Source organism: Phaenicophaeus curvirostris, chromosome 2 (genome assembly GCF_032191515.1).
Source record: "Phaenicophaeus curvirostris isolate KB17595 chromosome 2, BPBGC_Pcur_1.0, whole genome shotgun sequence".
Lineage (NCBI taxonomy): Eukaryota > Metazoa > Chordata > Aves > Cuculiformes > Cuculidae > Phaenicophaeus > Phaenicophaeus curvirostris.
In genome coordinates this window covers 85,763,040-85,787,585 of record NC_091393.1, presented here as the reverse complement: position 1 = coordinate 85,787,585, position 24,546 = coordinate 85,763,040, and the positions used below count along the sequence as shown (strand labels likewise).

The 24,546-nt window shown below is 39.1% G+C and overlaps 2 protein-coding genes across 8 annotated transcripts in view; both read right to left on the bottom strand.

The window, feature by feature from the left end:
• Positions 1-7,725, bottom strand: part of EPRS1 (glutamyl-prolyl-tRNA synthetase 1) — a 431,857-nt gene extending 424,132 nt beyond the window's left edge. For all 7 annotated transcript variants that reach the window (XM_069852710.1, XM_069852703.1, XM_069852705.1 and 4 more), the window contains exons 1-3: positions 7,616-7,725; positions 4,962-5,046; positions 635-734 (exon numbers count right to left, since the gene is read on the bottom strand). In XM_069852710.1, coding sequence (XP_069708811.1) covers positions 635-734; positions 4,962-5,046; positions 7,616-7,661 — 231 coding nt within the window. In that variant the 5' untranslated portion in view covers positions 7,662-7,725. The remainder of the gene's footprint in view (positions 1-634; positions 735-4,961; positions 5,047-7,615) is intronic.
• A 3,708-nt stretch (positions 7,726-11,433) lies between these two features.
• BPNT1 (3'(2'), 5'-bisphosphate nucleotidase 1) lies at positions 11,434-23,741 on the bottom strand. Its single transcript, XM_069852691.1, has 9 exons — positions 23,655-23,741; positions 20,404-20,528; positions 17,126-17,230; positions 16,770-16,877; positions 16,198-16,246; positions 15,169-15,260; positions 13,984-14,181; positions 13,006-13,111; positions 11,434-11,671 (listed from the first exon to the last, which is right to left on the bottom strand). Exons 2-9 carry the CDS (start codon positions 20,518-20,520, stop codon positions 11,523-11,525), a joined length of 924 nt encoding a protein of 307 aa, XP_069708792.1. The 5' UTR covers positions 20,521-20,528; positions 23,655-23,741; the 3' UTR covers positions 11,434-11,522.
• Positions 23,742-24,546: the final 805 nt, after the last annotated feature.

Genomic DNA, 24,546 nt, shown 5'->3' with positions numbered 1-24,546 from the left:
AAAAAAAGTTCCCCCTTTGGCACAAAAATCCGGTGCCCTCACTGCACCACTAGGGAAACATTATGGAATTCAAGGCTTTGCACGAGGGAACAGCCCATCTATGTGGCAATGTCTCAGCACATTTCACTGAATGGAACTGGGGTCAGAGTTCTGTTCATCACATATAGCAAAAACCAACCCAGCATTTCAAGGTCATACAGTGTTCCTTGGTGTTACACTGAAGTGTTGCACAGTAACAACTGATGGCAACAGAGTTGAGGAAAACCATAATGTAAAACTGGAGACAGCCCTTTTAAACCTGAATTATTTTATATAAGTGAACCTCAGGCTAGGAGTTGCCATTGCAGGGGGGTATAAGGCAACTCTTACAATACTTAGATTTATGAGCCTTTTTTAAAAAGAGAAGCAAACTTAAGAAAACAAAACACTCATCATCCCAACACAGTTAGAACCTCAGTCTAACAATAAAATGCAGAACAATAGACACAAGTTCCTAGATAACCAACCAACCAAAACAAAACAACAAAAATACAAAACCACCACACACAACACACACGCGGAATTTTGATTGCAGACAAAAAGAGAAGAGAAAAAAAGAAAAAGGAAAAGAAACGAGAGGGGCATGAATCCTCACCTCAGTGTGTTCTAACAGATTCGAACCATACAACCCAGAAGAACCAGCAACTCTAGCCAGATAACGAGCTATTGAATTCACATCAGTAAACGAAACATGCCTAAAAATAGAGAAGCAAGATAAAGGTATATTAAGTTACTAACTCGAGTTCAATTTTCATTGTACACACATATTTCAAACATGTGTAAAGCAAAACCAAAATAATTTCTGGGTGAACCAACAGGTACAAGGTCACCAGAATGAAAAAAAAAAACCAAATCAAAACAAAAAAAACCTAGCAAAAGAATTGATCAGTCCTTGCTTCTCTACTACCAGATGGAACAACTTCGTTTAGATAGACAGAAATGAAGAGCATAAAACTCTGATTATTCTTTCAACAAATAACACACTCTCTCCACTTCTGACAGAATGCATAACATAACCTGAGATACATATTTTCCAGAGCATAAGGAACTAAATGAACATATGTTTTCTTTTCTTCTCATTTAAGAAGGATGACTTTGAAGAGGATTCCTAAGAGTATCTACAAAAGAATTATGAGGTCTCCATTGGGGTTTTAATGGTTAGCATTGGACGAAAAAAAACTGTTAATTTGTCACACACTTTACTCAATCCACACTTTCAAAGAGACCGTCCCCTTTTGAACAAACTTAGCTGCCTGTATTTCTGGTTTTCACCCCATCTTTTCTAGATAAAAGACTAATTTGAATTTGGTTTTCCCATTGAACTGTTGAAAATTTTCAATAAATCTGGAGGCAAAAGGCTCTCGAAGAGCGTATTTCTTTCTGTGTTTTGACAACATCCCTTTTCTACCTTACACGCAGTATTATAAAAAGCTGCATACTATCAGAAACCCAGCTTCATATTAATCTAAGATAAATATGAACATTTTCATTAATATTTACTGAAGAGCTTTGGAAGAAAGATGTACCACAATCATCAATTCTCCAGGTAATACTCATCTCCACAGTCCCACGTAAGTGTAGATTACAAAATTAGTGCTCCAACTACTTCTAAACAAGCATTGACATCAATAAAAAGAGTTCCTGCTTATGTTCTGCTATACTCAATTTAATGGACTGAATGCTGCACTTCAGTCCAAACAAGGTTTCATTTCTGTTCTGCCACTGTTCTGTACTTCCTGCTATATCTCTTTGTCCTTTATAAGGCTAAAAGAATTTTATAGCATTCAAAAAGCCTTGCAAAAATCTATTAAAGTTCTGAAAAAGATATAGAAGACCTCTTGATATATTAACAATTCTAATAAATCCCATTTTTAGTACAAATCCATTAGCCTGTCTCATTAGTTTAACTGCACTAAAACCTAAGGAACACAGCTCATTTGTAGCTTTTTTTCTTCTAGCTTTTCAGGCTTCTAGGATCCAGTACACAGAAGATCCATAAAACGAAGCTAAAACCCAAAGCCACAGTGGGGGACTTAACATACACAAAGCACTTCCTACTATGATTTCACACTACTACCAGATTTTCACAAAGCTTTTTCAAATTGAGAAATAAAATATTTCTAAAAACATTTGCATCTGCACGAAGTCTGTGAAATGTGGTTTTACTGTTTCCACTAATTCATACTAACACAAATACCCCGATAACTCAGCAAAACTGAATGAATATGAAATGTGACAATGTTACTCTGAGTGAAAACTTACTAGTGCTTAGGAAGAGGTTTATTTTCTCTGGGAAAAGATCTACTTCCACAAAAACTAAGTGCTAATTGGCCTCCTTTCCTTGAAAAGGTTACAAAATGCTAAGGCTGCTCTTTGCAGATACTGTTTGCTATCTCCGGGGGTAAGGCAGAATAGCCAGGGACAATGTAATGTTACAGGCAAAGAGTCTTTCTTGAAAGCAACACGAAATGCCACACAATTAAATACCGGGACAAACATTCAAGAAGCACAAGACAAGATGCAAGATGGAAAAAAACTAACACAAAACAAAAAACCAGAGAATTTCCAACTGTAGCAATGGTTCTGTGCAAAGGTTAGATACATCTGCTCAAGAGAAATACTACTCTGAAGTATGCATGTGCTCATAACACGAAACAGGAAAGCTGTACTGCAGTTTGTTATATGACAAGATGCAGCGCTACTAAAACACGTCATAAAGCCACCAGCATTTTAGCAGAGTGGTTTGCTTAGGCACTATTACCACATGAAGTTTTGAAGCTAAGGCTTGAAAAATAACCTTTAAAATAAAATTAGTCATCTCAAATCTGTCAAACTTTTCTGCTAACTAAGTTTCAGCTATTTAGCTGAAAAGTTTGTCATGAGATTTTAACTGTACTTCAAAATACTATATGGAAAATTAGCAAATAAAATATACTTTCTGTTCAACTCAAGTCATTAGAACTAATGGCTTCCTGAAAAAAAAAAAAATCAAAATCAAAGTCTGAAATACCCCAAATGAATTTCAAGTCATGCCAAAATAAGATAGCTTAAGAAGCATTGATGCCATGAAATCCATTTACCAAAAGCATTAGCTGAGATACGAGTTCAGCTGATGCTTCTCAATTTACAGATACACTTTCAAAAGACTTTAAAATAGAGAATCAATTTTTTAAATGGCTGTACAACTGAGCAAGACAAAATTAATGCAATATTGAGGTTGGAATAATTTCTTAAACATAATCCCATGCCAGGGATGAGAGGACATTAACACACAAAAAATTCCATCTGATGGAACCCTGATTCTAGATACTATCCACATGTGGCCAAAGTGCAGAAAAGGAGCAATTTCCATTACAGCTAAAACCGGTTTTGCAAAGCAGTGAGAAAAACGTGTGGTGATACAAAAGTGTTTAATAGAAGTATTTCAAAGTTGAGTACATAAATTTGTATAATTCCAAGATCACCCCCACGTGTCCCAGGAATGAGTGTGTGTGCGTGCATTATTTGGTGTATACATACACACATGCTGCCTACGCTGTACCAATTAAGTCCCAACGCAATCTGCCATATTTCTCTTGCTTCAATTCAAAATCACAAATTCAATGCCATTACTGGGCACAGCAGAAGACACCATGTAAAATCAGAGATTACAGTAAGGAAAGAACTCATGCCCGAGTTCAAATCTAACATTTTAAACAGAAAGCAATATTTGCAATCAGTAAAACAATCATTATGATTGAAGACTGAATCATCCTGTGCTTTTATCTTTTTTGCAGAAATCTGTACATAGCGACAAGCTCCTTCCCTAAGGTTAATAGCAGTGAAAAAGCTCAGTCGACGTTAATTTACGAGGATCAAGTCAGGATCTCCACAAGACAATATAAAAATACTGTTGCTTTTTAGATTCTACAGACATGTAGGAATACTAATTTATGATGCACTGGTGGCTTTAACAGCATCTTCTAGTGAAATAGCTCACAAAATGTGAGTTTGTCAGCCAGTCCATGAACAATACATTTTTTTCCCCATGTCCTTTCCAAAGACAATCAGTATTCAAACTTATAATCACTAATTCCAAACTCATCATTAGCATACTTTGAGTTAAGACTGCAATGTTTCTGGGTCAAAATATGCCTCTTGCTGTAGACAGGAGACATCAGACTTCCACAGACACATAGGTGGTACTTAAGATATCACGATATCTCCTCTTAAAATATACAGGTATCTTGCCTGATGGAGAATATAAGATGACAATGCAGTTTCCCCCAACTAATAGCATCCGTCCTGCATTTCTGATATGCATATGATCCTATTCAGATCATAAAAAACACCTTTATGCCCCAACTTGAAAAAAATTTATTCCAATGGCAGTATTTTTAGCAGGACAGACAACAGATTTCTACAAAAATTTCTAAGATTATTTCTACAGGATGCAGGTGGATTCATTAGATAGCATAATGTAGTTAATTAGCACTTTCCTGAGATGACATTGTGCCTTCACTTCTACACAGTAGCAAGCCCAAAATAATGCCCTATAAATCTTTAAAATTAATTCCACCAAATATGTACAAGTCCAATGAATCTTTTTCACCCATCTTGCCTAATATAAAATGGCCTTCCTTTTGATAATCCACGGCACCTCAAAAAGGCAAATATCTAAATAATAAAGTGACCAGGACAGCATAAATGATTAGACCTAAGTGTATGTAAATAAGAATACCAGAGCTCTTTCCATAAAGATCAAATTTAGATTATATTGTAAATGTTCTGTTTGTGCTACAAAGAGACATCTGTAATGCAGTAATGAAGAGAAATGTATTCTTCTTTTCCTGCTACCTGAAAAGGTTACCGTCAATGCTACAACCACGTGATTTTGAAAACTGCTGACCCAAAGCTAGAAGGAGAGATGCAAAGTCACTTACTCAGACACACGGAGGATCGTTTCTTTGCCTTCTTCCACTGAAATTTCAACATCATTCTTCACATGTTCCACGGTCAGCAGAGCTCCTGTTGAAAAAAAAAAAAAGCACCGAACAATTATATTTCTTATTGAATAGGACCAGGTGACCAACGTGGCTCCTTCAAGTAAGATTGTCCAAGAAAGAAATCAATGTTCAATCTCATATGTAAGAGGCTTCTTATTCTTGGCAGCCCTTGCAGTTTCAAATTGACAATGTCCAGCATACAGTAACCTGCAGTGAGCTCAGCAGCAATACATTTGGCTTCCCAAGGTTATTGTAAAAATTAATCCTGTTCCCCAATATACACAGAGAACATAAATTGCTTTTGATTATAGAACAGCATAGTAACGTGCTCCATCCAGGCCCTGACACATGCATCAAAGCAGATCAATTACTGACTATACCAGTACTTTCTGGATGAGACTTTTTTTACCCTGATTTAATATGAAAAGATTAGCCATTCAAACGCATGGCAATCTATCCATGTAAAAGCACAGGAAGTGATACAGGGTTTTCAGAGTAAGTGAAGGATGTGACAGTGAAATGTGGCCTCTAGAAATAAAGAATTATTGAAGTTTTTAGGCTACATCATCAACGGGAAGACAGCTCTGCCCATAGTCAAAGTGGCTTAATGTAAACTTGCCCTCATCTTGATGCCCTACACCATGACACAGTAGCTCAAACAAAGCATCAAGCTAACGTGGCTTTATTTCTGGACTGGCTTTGGTCCAGATTCAGCCTGCTAAGCTTAAGTAAAGGAGCTTGTGTTCTTTTGCTTTGCTCAGAAGCATGTACAAAGACAGCAAACTTTTGCATAGGCAAATACTACTTAAATGAAACTAGCCAACTATACTCTAAGTCTTGAAAGACACCTCATCTGTTACAGTCTTCACAGTGTGACATGCACCTTACCTTCCCTAGAATAATGCACAGATTATCCAAGGCAGATGATGTTGCAAGCTATTAATACACTGCCCTAAATATAAAGCACTGGAGCCAGCAATTCCCTAGCCCTCATCTCTGCTCGGCTGCAAACCCTTCTTGGGGCATTAAGCTTTTATCAACAGAAAGTTAAAGTTCTTCCTATCCTTCAGTTATCCATCTGTGAAAGTCAGGATGACATCGCTTATGCTGTTTGTAAGACATGTAGGTGTTTTAATAACATGCATAGAAACGCTTTAAAAATTACAAGTATTATGCACACCAAACTATGTAATTAATACTAATGACATTAAAAGCTACAACACTTTTCCCAGTGCAAAGCCATGATGAATAGCATGAAGTAGGAATGAGTCAGATCAGTGTGGTAAACATTTGTGTCAAGAAGGCAAGCAAAGCGTTTCACCTGAAAAACATAATATTTCTGACATAATCATGCAATCTCCTGAATTAAATCTCTAGCGTCATTCCACAGCTATCAAAAGAAAAAAAAATCCTCCAAAGCTCTTAAACCCAAGTTAACCATATCATACCACGCATCTTTTCTAGCAAACCAACATAAACAAGTATTAGGAGAAATTTTATATAGTAATATGTCTTAAACCAGTAGTCATGCAACTTGTACTCAATTCTGAAATGCATTTGTGAATAACAGCATGAGAAAGAAATCAATAAACTAAGATGAAAAACAAGAAAAAAAAGTATTTTGAATATTTGTAGCAAGATGGAGAAATAGTATTGAATACGCATAAAAGGCTGTTTCCAGAAGGCAGAAAGTGTAACGATGGAGGTTCTGACATTTCTAAAAGCAGAGTGATCTGGGCAGCATAGCTCATTAGACCCAAGTGCATGTAAATAGAAAAGACAGGGCTCTTTCCATAAGGATCAGGTTTAGAATATATTCTAAATGTAATTTACAGTGGAGGAAAGGAGGACAGTGAGCAACTGAGAAATCACAATTTGGACAGCAGCTCTGAATCAGCTCCCTAGCCAAGCTGAATTTTAGCACCAGCTTATTAGAACTGACAAGGAAAGAGGTCGGCAAATAGTCTTGTCTTTCAAGCAAGTGATCTGAATGGGGTCTGCCTTGAAACTTAGCTTCAACGTGTTAAATCACTCGAGGGGGTCTCTCTATGACTCAGTTTCTTTATATCCCGTGGAACGTGTCCCTGCCCATCCCAGGGGTTTGGAACCGACCGATCTTTAAGGTCCCTTCCAACTCAAACTATTCTACGATTCTATGAAATCACCGCCAGCAGCTGTCACAGCTGCCACAGCGGCTCCCCGAAACGCAACCTGCCGGGGGACCACGGGACCGGCCCCGCCCGATCCCCGCAGCCCCGGGCCTCCTCGGCGCCGTCTCAGCGGGGCCGGGGGGCAGCGGGTGACGCAGCCCCCGGCGGGGAATCGCCCGTTCTCTGCCCCCGTCCCCCCCCTCAGCGAGGGGTCTCGCCCCGGGGAGCCGTGCCGAGGCCGGAGAGGGGCACAAGACGGCAGAAGGAGGGAAAAATGAAAGAAAGGGCGGTCGCGGGCCAGGCCTCCCCTCACGCCTCGCCCGCCCGCACGATGCAAGGCGGCGGACCGCGCCGGGAGAGGAGGGGAGGGGAGGAAGGGAGGGGAGGGCAGCCCGCTAGGGACCCACCGAGAGGCTACAGCGCAAGCCGGCCCGCACTTACCGAGCGGAGGGTTCCCCGCGCTGACAGTGAGGCTGAGCGCCGCCATCCCGGGCAGAACCTCAGGGAGGAGAGGGCGGGGCGGGGCGGGACGCGCCGCGACACCACGCCAGCTCGGCAGGGGCCGGATCAGCAGGCCCCAGCCACTTCCGGTGGGAGGGGCCTCGAGTGGCGGGCTCGGTACGGTCCCAGCCGCGTTACAGCCGCGGCCGCTTCTGGTAGGAGGGGCTTGAGTGGGGTGGGAGGAGCCTCGGGGCGGGCGGGGCTCGGCGCGGGCCTCGCTGCTTTGCTGCCGCCGCTTCTAGGGCGAAGAGTTTCGGGGGCGTGGAAGGAGCTTTGAGGGGTGGGAGGGCTTGGAGCAGTCCCAAGCGCTTCGCAGCCGCCGCCCGCTAAGGAGGAGGAGAAGGAGGAGAGGAAGAAGGAGGAGAGGGAGAAGGAGGAGAGGGAGAAAGAGGAGGAGGAGGAGAGGGAGAACAGAAGGAGGAAGAGGAGAGGGAGAAAGAGGAGAAGAGGGAGGAGGAGAAGAGGGAGGAGGAGGACAAGGCAGAGAGGGAGGAGGAGGAGAGGGAGAAGGAAGAGAGAGAAGAAGAGAAGGCAGAGAGGGAGGAGGAGGAGGAGAAAGAAAAGGGGGGAGGAGAGGGAGAGGGAGAAGGAGAAAGGAGGAGGAGAAAGAAAAGGGGGGGAGAAGAGGGAGGAGAAGGGAGGAGGAGAAAGAAAGAGGGGGCAGGAGAGGGAGAAGGAGAAAGGAGGAGAAAGAAGAAGGGGGGAGGAGAGGGAGAAAGGAGGAGGAGAAAGAAAGAAAAAGGGGGAGGAGGAGAAAGAAAAAGAGGAGGAGGAGGAGGAAGAGAAAGAGAAGGAGAAGGAGAAAGAGGATCTCAAAAGGTCTTTTCCAACCTAGGGATTCTATGAAACAAATCAAAGACTGCAGCATATTCCAACACATTTGAGTGCAGTGGTTTAACCTATATGTTTTCGTAGACTGTTACTCATAACACTCCTCACAAACGGGGAGATTTTGCAGTCTTTAAATGGATTACCAAAATACTGTGTTAGCAGTTCTTCACAGGAGACACTCAAGTTCACATTGTTACAAGGACAATGCAGTGTCACTGTGAGGGGGTTTGGTTTGTGGTTGTTTTTCTTCAGTCTATTTTATAGCTGGTACTACAGCACATAATGTACTAGCAGAGAAATTCTCATATGCTTGACTGGCAGACCGGTGCTGTTTAGTGCTGTGGGTGTAGTGCTACAGCTAGAGCATGGCTTCCATGCTGGCTTTTACCCTTGATGTTATCTCCACTTTCCTTCATATTTTCCTTTGTTAACAGTTTTACAGCTTCTGTAAGCACGGAAAGTGGTTCCACAGATAAACCTCTACAAGTCAGGTAGAAGCTGGTGAATGCCATTTGTTTTCTCCTCCCCTTGAAGTAATTGAAAATTACCAGAGAGGTAAATTGCAGCAGAATTAGGAAAAGTCTTATGCAGAGGAAATTTTAAAAATATAGCAAATTTCAGATGAAAATAAAGATATAGAGACATAGTTGAAGATTACTAATAGTAGGCTCTGTACATGACTTTGTCTTTCAATGATTACATGGAAAAACTTATTAAGGCAGGATTTGTGTTATTTCACTCATTCTACATTTTATCTTAGTGTGTTTTGCAAGTTCATGCGCAGATTGTGATGTGAATACTAAAGCATGCATATCCAAAAATTCTGCACAAGATATAATTAAGGATTGTCTATAATTAAGGCAGTGAAATTAGATTACTTGCTGTGTGGTTCAAACTGCAATCACTATCAATATGTGGAATGATTCAACTTCTAATGGGCCAAAATACAAGGAAGGCTCTAATTAATGCAGGGTGAATCTGTCTTGCTTGCTCTTACTAGTCATGCACTTGAGGAAGGAGAAGAAAGGTAGGCTATAGATGAAAGGATTAGAAGCATACATTGTTCTTATATATGCAGCTTGAATCCAGTGTCATGATAGCATTATGGACTGGCTGATGATGATAGAATGAGACAAGTACTAATCTTGCTGGTTTATCTCTTAAGTGTTATGGTAAGATGATCTCACTAAGGAAAGAGCTTCCTTAGATCCTTTTTCATGTGTGCACATGAAAGAGAGAAGCAGGCACACTTCAGCAAGAGTTGCTTTGCTTATATTTTGGTGTCAAGAAGTTCCTACTTGCTGGAAGCACAGCCAGCTTTAAGCCAATGAAGTCACCTTGGTGTTACCTTGCTGTGAGGAGAGGATCTAATCTAAGGATTACAAGTAAAACAGAGATGTTTTGTGTGATAAAAGGAGAAAGAAATAAATTGAACATGTTTGAAAACTGAATTTTGACATTTTCTTCTGTATGGAAAACATAGCTTGGTATCTTGAAGTTCAGTGCTAGCTTAAAGATGGTTTGAGTAGACCAAGAGTGTAGTTATTCGGAGGACTTAATCCTGTGGTCAGGGAGGACATAAGAATGAGTGCAGGGCAACTTGGAGGCTACTTCACCATTTACAGTGTCAGCAGGGCTTCGGGCAAAAAAACAGAATTGTGCTGGGAGAGCTCAGGTATTCAGTCTTTACGTAAGCAAGCAGCCAAGTTCAGGCACCCTCCCTGACACCACAAGCCCAAGAACCTGATATATGGTACTTTTCTATCTGCACAAAGAACAGGAAAAAAAGCACAACTGTCTTGTCCATTGGAACTGTCATCTCTTCATAGCATGCCTTGGTTTGTGCAACTTTTTTAGGGAAAGGGAGGCCCCAAGACTCCTTAATTTGAGGGTGAGGGACTTGGGTCACAAAATCTGAAGAACCCCACTGGTTCAAGATACTCAAGAATCCAAAATTCAGCTTAATGAGACTTCATCTGTTTTGGCTTTGGTTGCCAATTTTAGCTAGTCAGATGTAATTTACTTCTTGTTCTCTTTTGTGTTCAAGTGGACTTAACAGTTGAATCTTGTCTTCCTAACCCCCACACCTATGGGAAAGCTGACTGAAACAGGCTCTCCAATTTTTAAGCTCATTTTAGGTGATCTTGTTGCCAGGTCTGTCCCCTCCTCTAATGTGCCTGTCTTCCACAGGAGGAGGAAGTGGTAGCTGATGGGTTCTTCAACTCTTGGGACTGTTGGAAAGGTACTGGACTTCATTTCTCTCAGAATTTGGACATGAAAAAAATAAAATTCTAGCATTTCTGTTATCCCCATGTATGACAAAGTGACCTACGATGCCCAGAGCTCTAAAAGACTGAGGTGATATAAACCCTGACAGCATTTAAGATCATCAGAGAAGTGCTGGGATCTCCTCCTCCTGCTGCAGTTTCCTGGGTTCTCCTCAACTGATGTGTCCTGAGCCCTGCTGTATTAACAACAACCCAACTCACCACAAAAAGTAATCTCAGTCATCCCAAAATTGAGTGCAGATTGAAAAATTCAACGATTCACTTCTAAGAATCAAAACCATCAACTTTAAAATAAATGGGCTAATCTATCTAGGCAAATTCTGAGTCCATTTGTATTTAACGCAATAAACCCTTGTTGAGTACATACAACAAAAATCATCAAGCAAGATCAGGTAAATGACTTAACTTGATTTTGTGCCCTCAATATTAATTTTGGACTATAGTGTTACAATTAGCACAGTCATATCACATGAAGAACGAACACTTCCAAAGAACATGAAAAACAACTGTTGAAGAAATGTGACTGTAGTTGTCTGCTAAACATGGCAGAACAATCAGATCCAACATATACCTAGAGATTCCATGTGGAATTTTGAAATTCCTGAACACCTTAATGTAAAATTTGCTTCAGAGTCTATAAAACAAAATTTCAAGCTCAGTTATCATCTTACTTTTTCTCTAAGCTCACTTTCTCAGCCTTCCAGGCCAAGTGAAAATGTTTTACTGCTTTAAGGCACAAGAGATTGTTTAACACTGTTAGGAATACGACTGGCATAATAGTCATAATTTCTCAAAGCAGCAAGGACTCCAGCAGAATTCATGTGCTTCACATCCTTGTTATACTGAAATGAATTCCCATGGATATCAGTTATCTTGCCTGGAAAAAAAAATTAAAAGAAAAAGAAAAGTTATTCAGTTGTTCCAGCAAACGGGAGTTGGAGAGAGAAAATCTGTTTCATTAGTATAAGTCACAGAACTAAAAACCAGATAGTCTTTGGGGTATGCATGCCTGTCTTCAGATGTGATCTATCTTTGCTACCAATTTAAGTTCCACAGTTTTTTATTGACTGAAATAAAATAACTAATGTTTTTATTTTCCTTCAGCAATATTTAAGATCCTTGTGTTTCAGTAAAAGGAAAACACCACCTCTCCCTTATGGATTAATTAAAATGTTTCCCAAGTAGCTTATACATTGGCCATTGACAAGAAAGAAAGAAAAATCCTCAGTTCAAGTAAAAGCCAGGGTAAGCCTATACAACAAATTCTAACATTATATAGAAATGCCCCACCTGTTTTTAGATGAGTTTCTGGAAACCACTTAACAAGAACACAGATCTTTATACAAGCTAATTTAACCATGAGTTACCTACATAACAAGGCTAAATACAGCACTGTGCTGCCCCAGATTGGTCGCTTTTTTGTGCCTGAGCTAGCGTGTTTAAAGTTGTCCCAGTTATCAACACTACAGAATGCAGAGGAGTTAAATAATGTCCTATGAAGTCTGTTATCATTGCTCCATAGGATTTAGAAGATCACACCCCACAATTTTAGCATATGGTGGCAAAGGTCTATCAACGTGAATAGCAGAGAAAGTATAATAATATTATTTAAATTCTTGTCAGTGAGACTTTTCATAAATTCCCTAACTCCTTACCCCCTATAAAGGTGGCTTATGTTGGCTGCAGACCACTGCATGTGGATTAAGTTAATGACTCAGTTTTGGAGTTCGTACATCTGAGGAACAACTGCATGATTTGACTTATTTTTGTGGTTTTAAAAAATTCAATGTCCACATATTATATATGTTAATAATAATAAATTACTATATCCAGTTAGTAGGACAGTGTGACTTTACTGTGAAATCATAGCCAACAGAAAAAAAAAAGGCATTTGTTTTGAAAATATTAAAACAAATACAACCAAAATTTTGGCATTTGTCTTTTTTAATTATTTGACAGCTACTGACTCTATTTGTCCAGGGCAAAACAGATCATATTATGCTTTACAGAGAATAATTACCTGCCCCTTTGGAGTTACTGTTGATTTCAAAGAACTCAAAGCTCCTAGTGAATCGTGACTGTTTAAAAATGAATACTTACTGTCATGTTTTGGAAGTCTTTTTTTTTTTCCTTTTCCCCTATGAAAAGTATAAATAACTTCAAATTGATGCAGTTTCACTGATCCTGGAATTCTGAGCGCTATTAACTTACCTCCTACAGCATGCAGAATAGCTTCAGGTGCGCATGTATCCCATTTCTTACACCCAGGACTAGCAAATACATAAGCAGATGCCTTGCCTTCTATAAGTTGAATGATCTGTTATGAACAGAGAGTGGCAATCATTGCAAAAGATATAAAGCATTTAGAAACAGGCAAAAATAACACCAAGAAACAGCGATTAGATCAGTTTATTCTATGTACTCAAAGTCAGAAAAGGAACACCAGCCATTTCCTTTCCAATATCACAAGAAATTTTATTAAGATTTACAAAGCTATACTGTATTACCATTCTGCATGATGTATTTCTGATTTTTATAAATACAGTCTATAGGACGAAAATCAGCTTTCAGTTTCAGAAACAAGAATTCCTATCTTGTGCAAGTACTAGGAAAATAAAGTGGAAACAACCTCCATGTTGTCTTGGTGCCATTTTGGGCCTTGCACATATTGAAGAAAAGAGATTGGAGGGTCTTTTTTTGACAACCATGACAAAACTAAGCTTTGAAATTGCAGCAAATGAGTATTCCCTGGTTCCAGAGGGCTGCAAGGGAATACCACTGTGTGCTTCTCCTATTTTTATTCTTTGGTATGCGCTATTAGTTGGAACAAAAAACATATTAACATCAAGAGGAGTAAACGTCTAATACAATACTTCTGATTAAATTGTATTCCTGTTTAGTCATTCTGGTCTCATGACTTTTTATTTTCTCCCGTAGAAACAGAATACTGGGGAAGATGGACCTCAACCATGACCACTGTTACAAATATATCTGTACCAAATTCTGACTCTCTACCTCACAGAAGTCTGAATGCTCGGAGCAGAAGTTGTGCTTGTGGAAAAGGAGCAAGTCCCCTGGACATTCATGCAAGTAAGCAAATAATTTCTTTAGAAATTCCTTTTCTTTTTTTTGCAAAGGTAATAAAGTTTCTTTGTCCCACTAGAAACAAAAGATTTTGAATTCTCCTACCTTGTTTCCTGCCCCTCCAACTCTAATGACACTGTCTGGGTTCAAGGCACTGATGCAGTCATTTACCAGGGTGCTGCTGTGAGATCGGGTTGTAACAATGATGTGTTTCCCAGCTGGTGCTTCTGTGAGCTGAAACCCAAAGGCACCCATGCCCAGGACGCCCCATATTGTCCTGCCCAACACAGCACCAGCTCCTGCCTACAAAAAAAGTACAGATCCAGGTGATGCTCAGTCATAGTGATCAGCACTCAAAGCACAAATGGGGAGCGGTACCTGGAGAAATCTTTGCTAATTAGGGAGTATAATATTAACATTGAGATATCCATTTAAACAGTAGCATTTAAAAAGAATTATTCTAGAGCCGCAAGTGAGAAATTGGCTCTCTTTCCCCCTCAGGCGATGACATAATTTCCTATTTTCATATCTATGACATTGTGGTGATGCCTCTAATGGTTGTCAAATTAATAGTTGTGTATTTCTCTACTTCAGGCACAACCTGTAACTGAAAATTGTCATTTTATATGTTTCATCATAGATATTGCATAGAACATATAGAATCAGCTGATGATATGCATTACTTTAGCTCAAAAGCTTTTCCTTTAAATTCTAGTAAGTTTATTTAATCAGACTGCATCCTGAGCTTTTTTCTCTACTCACAGATACTACTGAAATAACCTCCAAACATATATAAATGCCTAAAGGTTGACCATCCTGGTCTTACACCTGAGACCTGGCCTGATACACACTAACCCAGCTGTCAGTGACAGGTCCACTGGGTTTATTTAAGGCTGTAAATTTAGTGAAGTTACCACACCTCACAAATGCACCTATTGCATGGATGTACTAAAGAATTTCTAGCAGAGACTCGTAAAATACCAGTTTGTACTTGTCTTACAATATGTACTTCATATATACTGCCGTAATATGTACAGTACATACATAACATACACTGTATTAGAGTATTACAAATGCCTCAGGATGCAGTATGGCTGTTAGTATGTCCCTGAGCTTCAGTTCCTGGAAACCAACATTCAAAATTGTAATTATTTAGTGAAAACAACCCCACCTTGTATTACAACATGAACTCCATTACACACTGCTTTTCAGTTTAAAGTGTGCTACTTGTGAATGGCTTAGAAGTTTGAAATCACCTAATGCTTTTAAACAAATCAATGAATTTAATACCTCATAGTTGTAATACGGCTGGTTAATAACTCCTGCTATTGCTTTGCCTCTGTAAGCAATTCCAATAAGAACCGTTACATGGTCAAGGAGACCTGTACAGAAATAATATGGATGTAAAACCTTCAACAGAATTTCACAAAATGATATGCAGGGTGGTATCTTAAATATGCAAGTATTAATTAGGATTTTCACGTGTAGTAGGTTGGTTGATGTCATTTTTTTAGTTATTTAGCCTTAAGGTCTGCAAAAAAGCCCCAGATAGAATTTTCTCAATAGAACTATGTAATAATTTACACATAATGAAAAAGAATTGTAATGATGCAAATTAATAGCAGTAAGCTGTTTATGCTGACAATCTTCTACAACTGTAGTGTGAAATCTTTAATGGTATTCAAAACTAGCAATTTGTTGACAGTTGTACATCTGCTTCCCTGAAGAGGGGACAAAAATCTGCCTAAAAGGCTTTATGTTTATCAACTAAAAGATGCAGCAGGAGGCTAAAATGGTTTCAGCATATTGTTTTTGGAGGGGTCTATTTCTGTGGACACAAATTAGGCTTTGCGGAGAAGTTTCTTCCCATAATTGAGAAATTATGATTTAAGGGAGGATGTTTTATTTTGAAAGGGTTACAACTACAGCTGTGGTATTTGGTTGTTTGAAAACAAGGATATAAATATAATTGAGCATATTCTTGTGTGAATGAGAGATTTAGTCCCTCATTTCAAAGTATATGCTAAATTGTAAGTTTGACTGAAAACTTAAGACAACCTGCCAGCAATCAAAGGCAGCCTTTTACTCCCTGAAATGATAAAAAATGATGTCACTCACTAACACATCAGGAATATTCAATACTGGTTAGAACTGAATGAAATAATTTAAAACTTCCATGAAATTCAAAAAGAAACAACATCAGCTTTATGAAACAATATTGTGTGCAACTTCTACCATAAAACTACATGTAACATGTAACTCTATTACATCCCTTTTAAAAAAAAAAAAAAAATTAGGAGAATTACAAGAAAAGCCCACCTTCAGTGTACTCCTTAGTTCCATCCAAGGGATCAACCCATATTACAAGCTTTAAAAATGAAAATATAAGGAAAATTAACAAATAACATAAGTTACCATGCAAAATATACATTTTACTTTAGTGCTTTTATTTCCTTACAGCAGGAAGAAACTGAAGACATTCAGATATTTCATATTATGATGACTAAAGCCTACAGTAGTATTTTACACAAAAAAAATCTTCAAAACTGACTGCAACTTCTCAGCAAATATCTTAATACAGATATGAAGGCTTAAACTGAACAAGGAAATGATATTACTTTCTTACATCCAAAGCAGGTTCCTTCCAAATACATTTGAATCACAAGTTGCAAGAAGCAAATTTCCATTTCCCATTATGGCACACAGGGACATACAGCATTTCCAGCTCTGGAGGTGTGATTCTCCTGATTACATTTAAGTTTTCAAACCAAAAAGAAAAACTGGCAACACTGAACTAATCTTTTTTTCTTAATACATTCTTAGCTAAAATCAATAACTAATATAGATAGAGTGTAAGATATGAAGACATATATATAGCATGACCACATTACCTCTTCCTCTTTAATTCCTGTATACTGAGCAGGACAAGTTTTCTTCAGTATTTCTTCACAGTGACCATCTTCAATTAATTCATCAGCTACCTCATCAGAGGGCAGTTCCTAACAAAAGGATTCTCAAACTTATTAGAAAAAAGGTGTTAGATTCACCTTGATTTGCCTTAGAACTGTGGATTTCCTTGCAGCTTACTTGACAAAGCTAATGCAATGGAAAGATGAAATGAGATAGAAATAATTTTTAAAAAAAAGAAAAAGACCCCACACAGATGATTTCCTAAAACCTGCCAAAGCAATTTGACTGCAAGTTACAGCAAGTGAAATTGTTAGTATTAAATAAATTAGGTACTTACTTCTTCTCCTATGATTGTCACCTTGGGAAACTTCCGTGCCAGGGAAGCACAAATGCTCATTTGTACCAGTCGGTCAGCTTTGGTCTGCAAGTCATTGGCTCCGGTCTGTCATAGGATGGACAGGAATTTGTGTATTTCAAAACAGCAGCAAACAGTACAGTGGCCCATATGTCACTCTGAATATCTACCTCTTAAGGAAAAAAGAAGTCTAATTTGATAAATCATGAACCTAGTAAGCAATCTTGAAAGAGGCAACTGAAAGAAGCAAAGTTTTCCTGTACACCCTAGAGCTAAGACAGACTGGTATGATATTAGAACAGTATTTACGTGCTGTGTTTATCTCATGCACTGGTACAACTGTACTGCATATGTATTTGTGTAAGCACATAGAATAAATTAATACAACAATGAACCCAGATAGAATACAAGAAGAAGGAAAAGCAAAAGCTAAGATGTTAATAGGAAAAAAATAAATATTTTATGGCTCACTGGAGAGACATGGCAGATTAGGAAAGAGGAGGAACATAGGGAAGGTGTTAGTAAAAGTATATTTAAAGGTCCAATTAATCTAGCTTGTTAAAAACGAAAAAAAAAGAAGAAAACAAAACCAAAACCAATTATGATGTATAAACTTCTAAACAAGTGACATTCCTTAGTCTAGCAGAGAGAGACCAAGGAGGGCCAGCAGTTAGTCACCGAAATTAACTGGACAGTAACACCCATACACTTTTTTTCAGCAAAGAAACTAGAGAGGAAACAGTGAATTTGTTGACTCAAGATAATGTGAAACAATGACTTCCAAAAAGATGCAGTGTAGCCAAACATATGTTGCCAGATGGGTTACATTAATAACCTGCTATATAGTGGAGGTGGTTTATTTATTAACACATTCTTGCCTTAATATTCACGTATTTATGAATGGAAGAGCCCTTTAGGTCCGCAGACAGAATCTCTGTAAGAAATACTTCCATTAGCACAGGAATTAAGAAAGGCAGTTCATCCAAAGATTTTCATTTTAGTTGAATCAAAAAAAAAAAATTACTTGCTTTTGTATTGTTTTGTGACATGAAAGTTGTTTCATTGAGCTACAGAAATTAGCCATAGGAATGGAAAACTTCCTTTAGAATCATGATATGGATTAATTTTTGCATGCTCAAAACCTAGTCTGTCCCTTATTCAATTGCCTATTTTTAAGAACCTTGTTATTTTTCTCTGAAATTTTCCTCTTATCCTTTAAAAAAAATTGTTTGAATTTGGCAGTGAGCTTAGAGTCAGAAAGATCAGGTTATTGCAGAGAATGTCCTTTGTTTCAGGGACACCAACCTAGTAAAACCTGAAAAAAGTAGTTGTTCAGAACAGTCATCAATAAGCTAAGAATGGACAAAGCATCCACCTACCCACTGGGGGAAAAAAAAGAAAAAGTAAAAATGCTACAAGAAGCCATGTAAATGGAAAGGTAAGAGTTGATTGGGGAAAGAAATCTCTGGACATCATGAGAGGAAGGAGACGAGCTAGCTAAAAATCCAGCTGTCCTTGATCTATTTTTCCTCATCTAGATAAATGGATAGGAGGTGAATGTGTTGATGGTAAAGGTGGAACACTGTCTTGCTAGCTTTTCTAAAGCTTTCAGTAAGGACAGTTGGCATTGGTTTTGATGGTTGCTGACTGCAGAAAGGGGATGAATGCGAGGCAGCCCTTCCTGTTCTTGTGCATCCCTTCCCTCCAAACTACAAAGCACATATAGGTTCTCTCTCTTTAACAAGAAGCTTGCAGGAATTCTGAGATCACTAGTCCCTCAAACAGGAACCTCTTCTTGTTGGTCATTGTTTTCAAGCTAATTTTTGTTGTTTCTAGTATTCATTTAAAAAGTATGTATAACCAATCTTATTTAGAAACAATATCACCTGTTACTTTTGCTCAATTTTTGTTGTACTGTATTTACAATTATTTACTTAATTGGTTACAGGGCTTAAAAATATGTTCATTTGCTGATTGAGCAATGCATTGCTGATTTACTGGGAAATAATATTAACACACATTTTAAACTGAAACTGAATTAAATGCATAAAAACCAGCATTTCATTTTTAAGACTGCAGGAAGGTTAATGTAATTTTAACTATAAATAAGCTCGATGAAACTTGTTTAGGCATTTTAAATGAACTGGTTCATCAAACAAAGTACACACAGAGCTTCCTTTATTCCTCTGGGTGCAAGTATTTTCAAGCTTTCTTGTAGTGCAGCTGCATTAGTTTTCCCAAGAACCTAAAAGCAGGTTATGTGGGAAACTATATTCTACTTACATGTGTCTGAGAATTCTGCTATGCATCCAAGTACTTTTGAAAACATGGATCATTATTCTCCAGGGTTTCTTTTAATTCTCTCCCCCATACACCTAGTTTTAACTGCTTAGGAGGAAAGGTAATAAGAAAAACTTGCAAATGTGGGGTTTTTTTTTCTTAGTCCTGAATATAGCTGACTAAATGGGGAAAAATGAAACTTTTTTTGCATCCACTGTCTTAACTGACGATAAAAGTCAAAGGATCAGGTTTCTCCTCACAACTGGCTGAAAGTGTTTGCTATCAGAAAAATATAAATACCGGCAATTCCTTCAATGTAAATACCAAAAATTATATAGATGCTTAATGCAGTCCGTGATATTGTGACATAACTGTAAAGCTAGTAGTCACATCAAAAGCTAATTCCAGCTATTCTTGTACTGTAGTCAAAATAAAGATCCTGGCTTATTAGTGCAGCTTATTAACTTACAGCAAATCAAGAACTTTATGCAGATGACTGTAATTTAATTTCCATTTTCTATTTAGAATTAAATTTGAAGCTCCAAATTTATTTTGAAAACTGGGATTTACAATAAAATCTAAGGTTCTTTTTGGTTTTAACAAACTAAACATTGATTTATCCTAATCCAGCACAGTAGTTTGAGCTGTACTACAGATGTTACAACATAAGTATGGAAATTAATGGGAAAGAGACATTATTATGAATTCTGACATGCTGTCCAAGACTTGGGTTTCGTGAGGTGAATCAGGACATAATTATGGTATGTTTCTTTTAAGTGTCTGAACATTCTTTAGAAATACTCATCAAAAGACATGTCTCCAGTGCTCATTTAATCCTTTAATAAGGAATGTCTCTTGTCTCAGGGAAGTGAGGACTGTATTGCCTTCCCCACTTGCCGATCTCAAAAAGTACAACTTTGGCCTGTACCTAACTAAGCAGTAATGAGAAAAATAAAATTGGATCAAAGTAAAAGTCATACCTTTTCCACTATCCCCAGATCTCCTGCAGACATGACATTTCGAACAATTATTGCAGCTTTTTCCGCAACAGAATACGCTGAGGCAACCACACGCATGAGTAGAGCTGGAGAAGCCATGCTGAATGCTGAAAAGAAAGCAAAAGCAAACTTGTACATTTCTCTCTTCAAGAGAGGATAAGAAGGAAAACATTTTTTATAACATTCCAAAGAGATACAGCTTATTTAAGCTGAGTAGGAAAGGGAAAGTTGATTACTGCCAGTGAGTAGTAATGAAGTGAGCTTTGACTTTTAAAGAAAACAAGAAACAGATACCCCAACACAGGGACATATAGCTATTTTAGACAAGATTTTTCAAATATCCATGCTCTCTCTGACAGTGAACCTAGTTCTCCTCACTAAAATAAAATTTGGTGTTAAAGAACAACAACATCAGCAACACAAACCTTTTATCATGGAAGTTAAGAAAAAGCGTAGTGTACACACAGTCCTCGTTTTTTGTACATTTTGGACATAAGTTCATTTTTTCAGAACTGAACCTACAGGGCTGGTTTGTGCCCAAATTCAAGCACAAGTCTACCAGATAGTATGGCAAGAACAACTATACTTACTATTGTTTAAGTATAAAATAGGCTCTTGTAGATGGCATAATTGTGGACACAAAATAGACTACTGATATACAGATACTGCAAACTGCACTTGTATGCAAAAATCTGTTCATATAAATTTTAGTATCCTTTCTATATTTCTTTAACTTCTCTTTATTTATTTAAGGCAATCTATAACACCTCCCTTCTTCCTCTCAACACTATGTCCTGTCATTCTTCCCGTTTATTGTCTTCCACGTTTGCTCCCTAGCACACATCAGTGCAATTCACTATGCCTTCTGTTCCCAAATAGGAGAATAACTGTCACTCTTGCAAAAGGCTAGGAATGATCCATTCCTCCCAGCTTTTCTCTGCCTCAGGAAAGAGTGTTGGTAACCACACTGTACTCCTTAAAATTCGGAGCTAATTGCTATTTATGTTTTCCTATCAGTTTCTTCTATCTGTGTAGACTACCTGCTTTTTGGGTTGGGCTCACATGTATGATATACAATACTTCAAAGCAAACATTTGAGCACAGAGCTAGAAGTAAACCAGAAGAACTCACTAATCACCCCATAGAAGACACATATCAAGCTTCCCTCGCAATCAATGTTTGCAGCAATCACAGCAAGTATTGTGTAAGTGGCAACAGGTCATTACCCACAATACCTTTCCGTTAAGCAATGTACTCCATAAAGTGTAATATAATGAGGTGATAAAGCTAGCTACTGTAGATGATACAGATGTAACCTCAAGTTCACATCAGTTTATAGCAAAGGGAAACATCAATGTTAAAGGTATCAAAATCCCAAATTTAGCTGGTTTAAGAACTGTTTCAGCATTGTAGAAACACTATGGGTACCTCTGAAGCTAAAGGATTAGAGCAATGGTCTAAGAACATTCAAAAAGCACAGTTGCTACTGTTTATTACTTACTACTCATGGATGGGAGCAAAGTACTCTGGAGTCCTGTAAAACAGCCAAGGTCCATACCCAGGGTGCACAGGTTTATCATAGACTAGTAACAGTGGTTACAAAGGAAATGCTGGAAACACTACCTATAGCAAATAGCATCTCTCAAAGAATTGCAAGTCGTAGGGCAAATATGTGTCATAACACATGAGAAAAAACATACTATTTTATGTACAACTTCACTTGAAATAAGTTAGCAAGAAAGAAAATCAAATGTAGTTCATTCCATACTTAAAATATCTGGAATATAAGTGCTTTTAGGAGAGTTAAAAACCTAGAATATTAGATTGTGTGGGTTAAAGAATTGAGCTCAGAAGAAGATAATTAGGTTCTTAGCTCAGCTTCTCATTCTTCTTTTGACCTTTTACTGTACCTTTGTTCCTGCTTTGTAAAATGAGGCTAAAGCTTACTTAATTGTTTTAAAGGCTTGTTTTATTATGTATTTGTATAAAGGTTCAAAAGCCTTTGAAAACAATATAGAAAAGTATCTTATGTTATTGAAGCTTGACTCAGGATGTTTCTCAAACATTCTTAAGGCAAACAAGATCCTGTGGGTCTTTTCCAACCTAGTGATTCTGTGATGTGAGCCTGTGTGAACCTCATGAGGTTCAACAAGGCCAAGGGCAAGGTCCTACACCTGGGCCAAGGCAATCCCCAATTTCCATACACAATGGGGGATGATGTGACTGAGAGGTGCCCTGCAGAGGACTTAGGGGTGCTGGTTGATGAGAAGCTCAAAATGAGCCGGCAATGTGCACTCGCAGCCCAGCAGGCCAACTGTATCCTGGGCTGCATCAAAAGAAGCGTAGCCAGCAGGTCAAGGGGGGTGATTCTGCCCCTCTATTCCTCTCTTGTGATCATCTGGAGTATTGTGTGCAGTTCTGGAATCCTCAACATAAGAAGGATATGAAACTGTTAGAAGGGGTCCAGAGAAGGTGCTGGCCTCTTCTCCCAAGTAACAGGGGACAGGACAAGAGGGAATAGCCTCAAGCTCCGCCAGGGGAGGTTTAGGCTGGACATTAGGAAAAAATTTTTCACGGAAAGGGTCATTGGGCACTGGAACAGGCTGCCCAGGGAGGTGGCTGAGTCACCTTCCCTGGAGGTGTTTAAGGCACGGGTGGATGAGGTGCTGGGGGGCATGGTTTAGTGTTTGATAGGAATGGTTGGACTCGATGATCCGGTGGGTCTCTTCCAACCTGGTTATTCTATGATTCTATGAAAGATGATCAGAGGGCTGGAGCACCTCTGCTGTGAGGACAGGCTGAGAGAGTTAGGCTTGTTCAGCCTGAAGAAGAGAAGGCTCCAAGGAGACCTTATAGCAACCTTCCAGTACCTGAAAGGGGCTACATGAAAACTGGAGAGGGGCTGTTCACAAAGGCTTGTGGTGACAGGACAAGGCCGAAGGGGTATAAACTGGAGAGGGGCAGATTTAGACTAGACATAAGGAAGAATTTCTTCACTATGAGGGCGGTGAGACTGGCACAGGTTGTCCAGGGGGGTTGTGGACGCCTCATCCCTGGAGGTGTTCAAGGCCAGGTTGGATGGGGCCTTGGGCAGCCCGGTCTGGTGGGAGGTGTCCCTGCCCATGGCAGGGGGGTAGAATTGGATGATCCATAAGGTCTCTTCCAACCCAAACCATTCTATGATTCTGTGATTTCACCCAAGAGCTAGTACTTAAGAAAGAAAAAGTAATAACCTGTTCCTGGCGGTGCTGCAGTCGAGGTTTCCACCACGGAGCTCGGCGCCACCTCCCCCGGTCCCCGCAGCGGCCGCAGCGCGATGGACCCTGCCCGGCCCCGCCAGCTCCCCGCCCCCCGCACCGCCTCCTTCGGGCTGACACCGAAACCACCGGCGAATAAGCTCTCAAAAGACTCGTTTTGGAGTTTCAGAAAGGCAGCGCCCTTTACCGGGTCTGGGTGACGCGAGGGAGCGATTCCCATCCACCGTGTGCAGCGAGGCAACAGCTGGGACGGGCTGCATTCCCCACTGACATGCACAAGGATAAACTTTCCTAGAAATCTTATGCATATTCTATTACTTTCCAAGGACTCATTTTAATGTTATTATGAACTTCACAGCTGATTTGGAGCTGGCTCCAGCTCTGCCTGGCCTTGTCTTTGAGATGGAAAGAAAACTGGATCCAAACAGAGGTGATTACAGAAGCAGAGACAGCTGCTCAGCACATATCACGCTGCACACAACGCTGTATCATCTCCAAAGAATGAACAGGGCCCGGAAAAAACACTGTCCAAAAGAAAACATGCTCTCAGAAAAAGAAAACATGCAATCAGAGGGACATTATGTCTAACTTTCAAAGAACGCGATTGCTTAGACAAAACAACTCTGCATCAGCTTAAATCTGTGAGAAACACTCATTCACTAGTAAAATATTGAAAAGGACAAAGTCATCAAAGCAATGACAATAGTATTTTTATTTTACAATTGAGCGCTGAATCGGATACCCTTCTAAAGAAGGCACTCCATCTTACAAAAGCAGTAGGTATCTAGACTAGTTTTAGACAAAGAACTGTGTAAGTCTTCAAAGAACATTTATTTTTCAGGTTATCCAACCGTGTCTGGAGACTCCC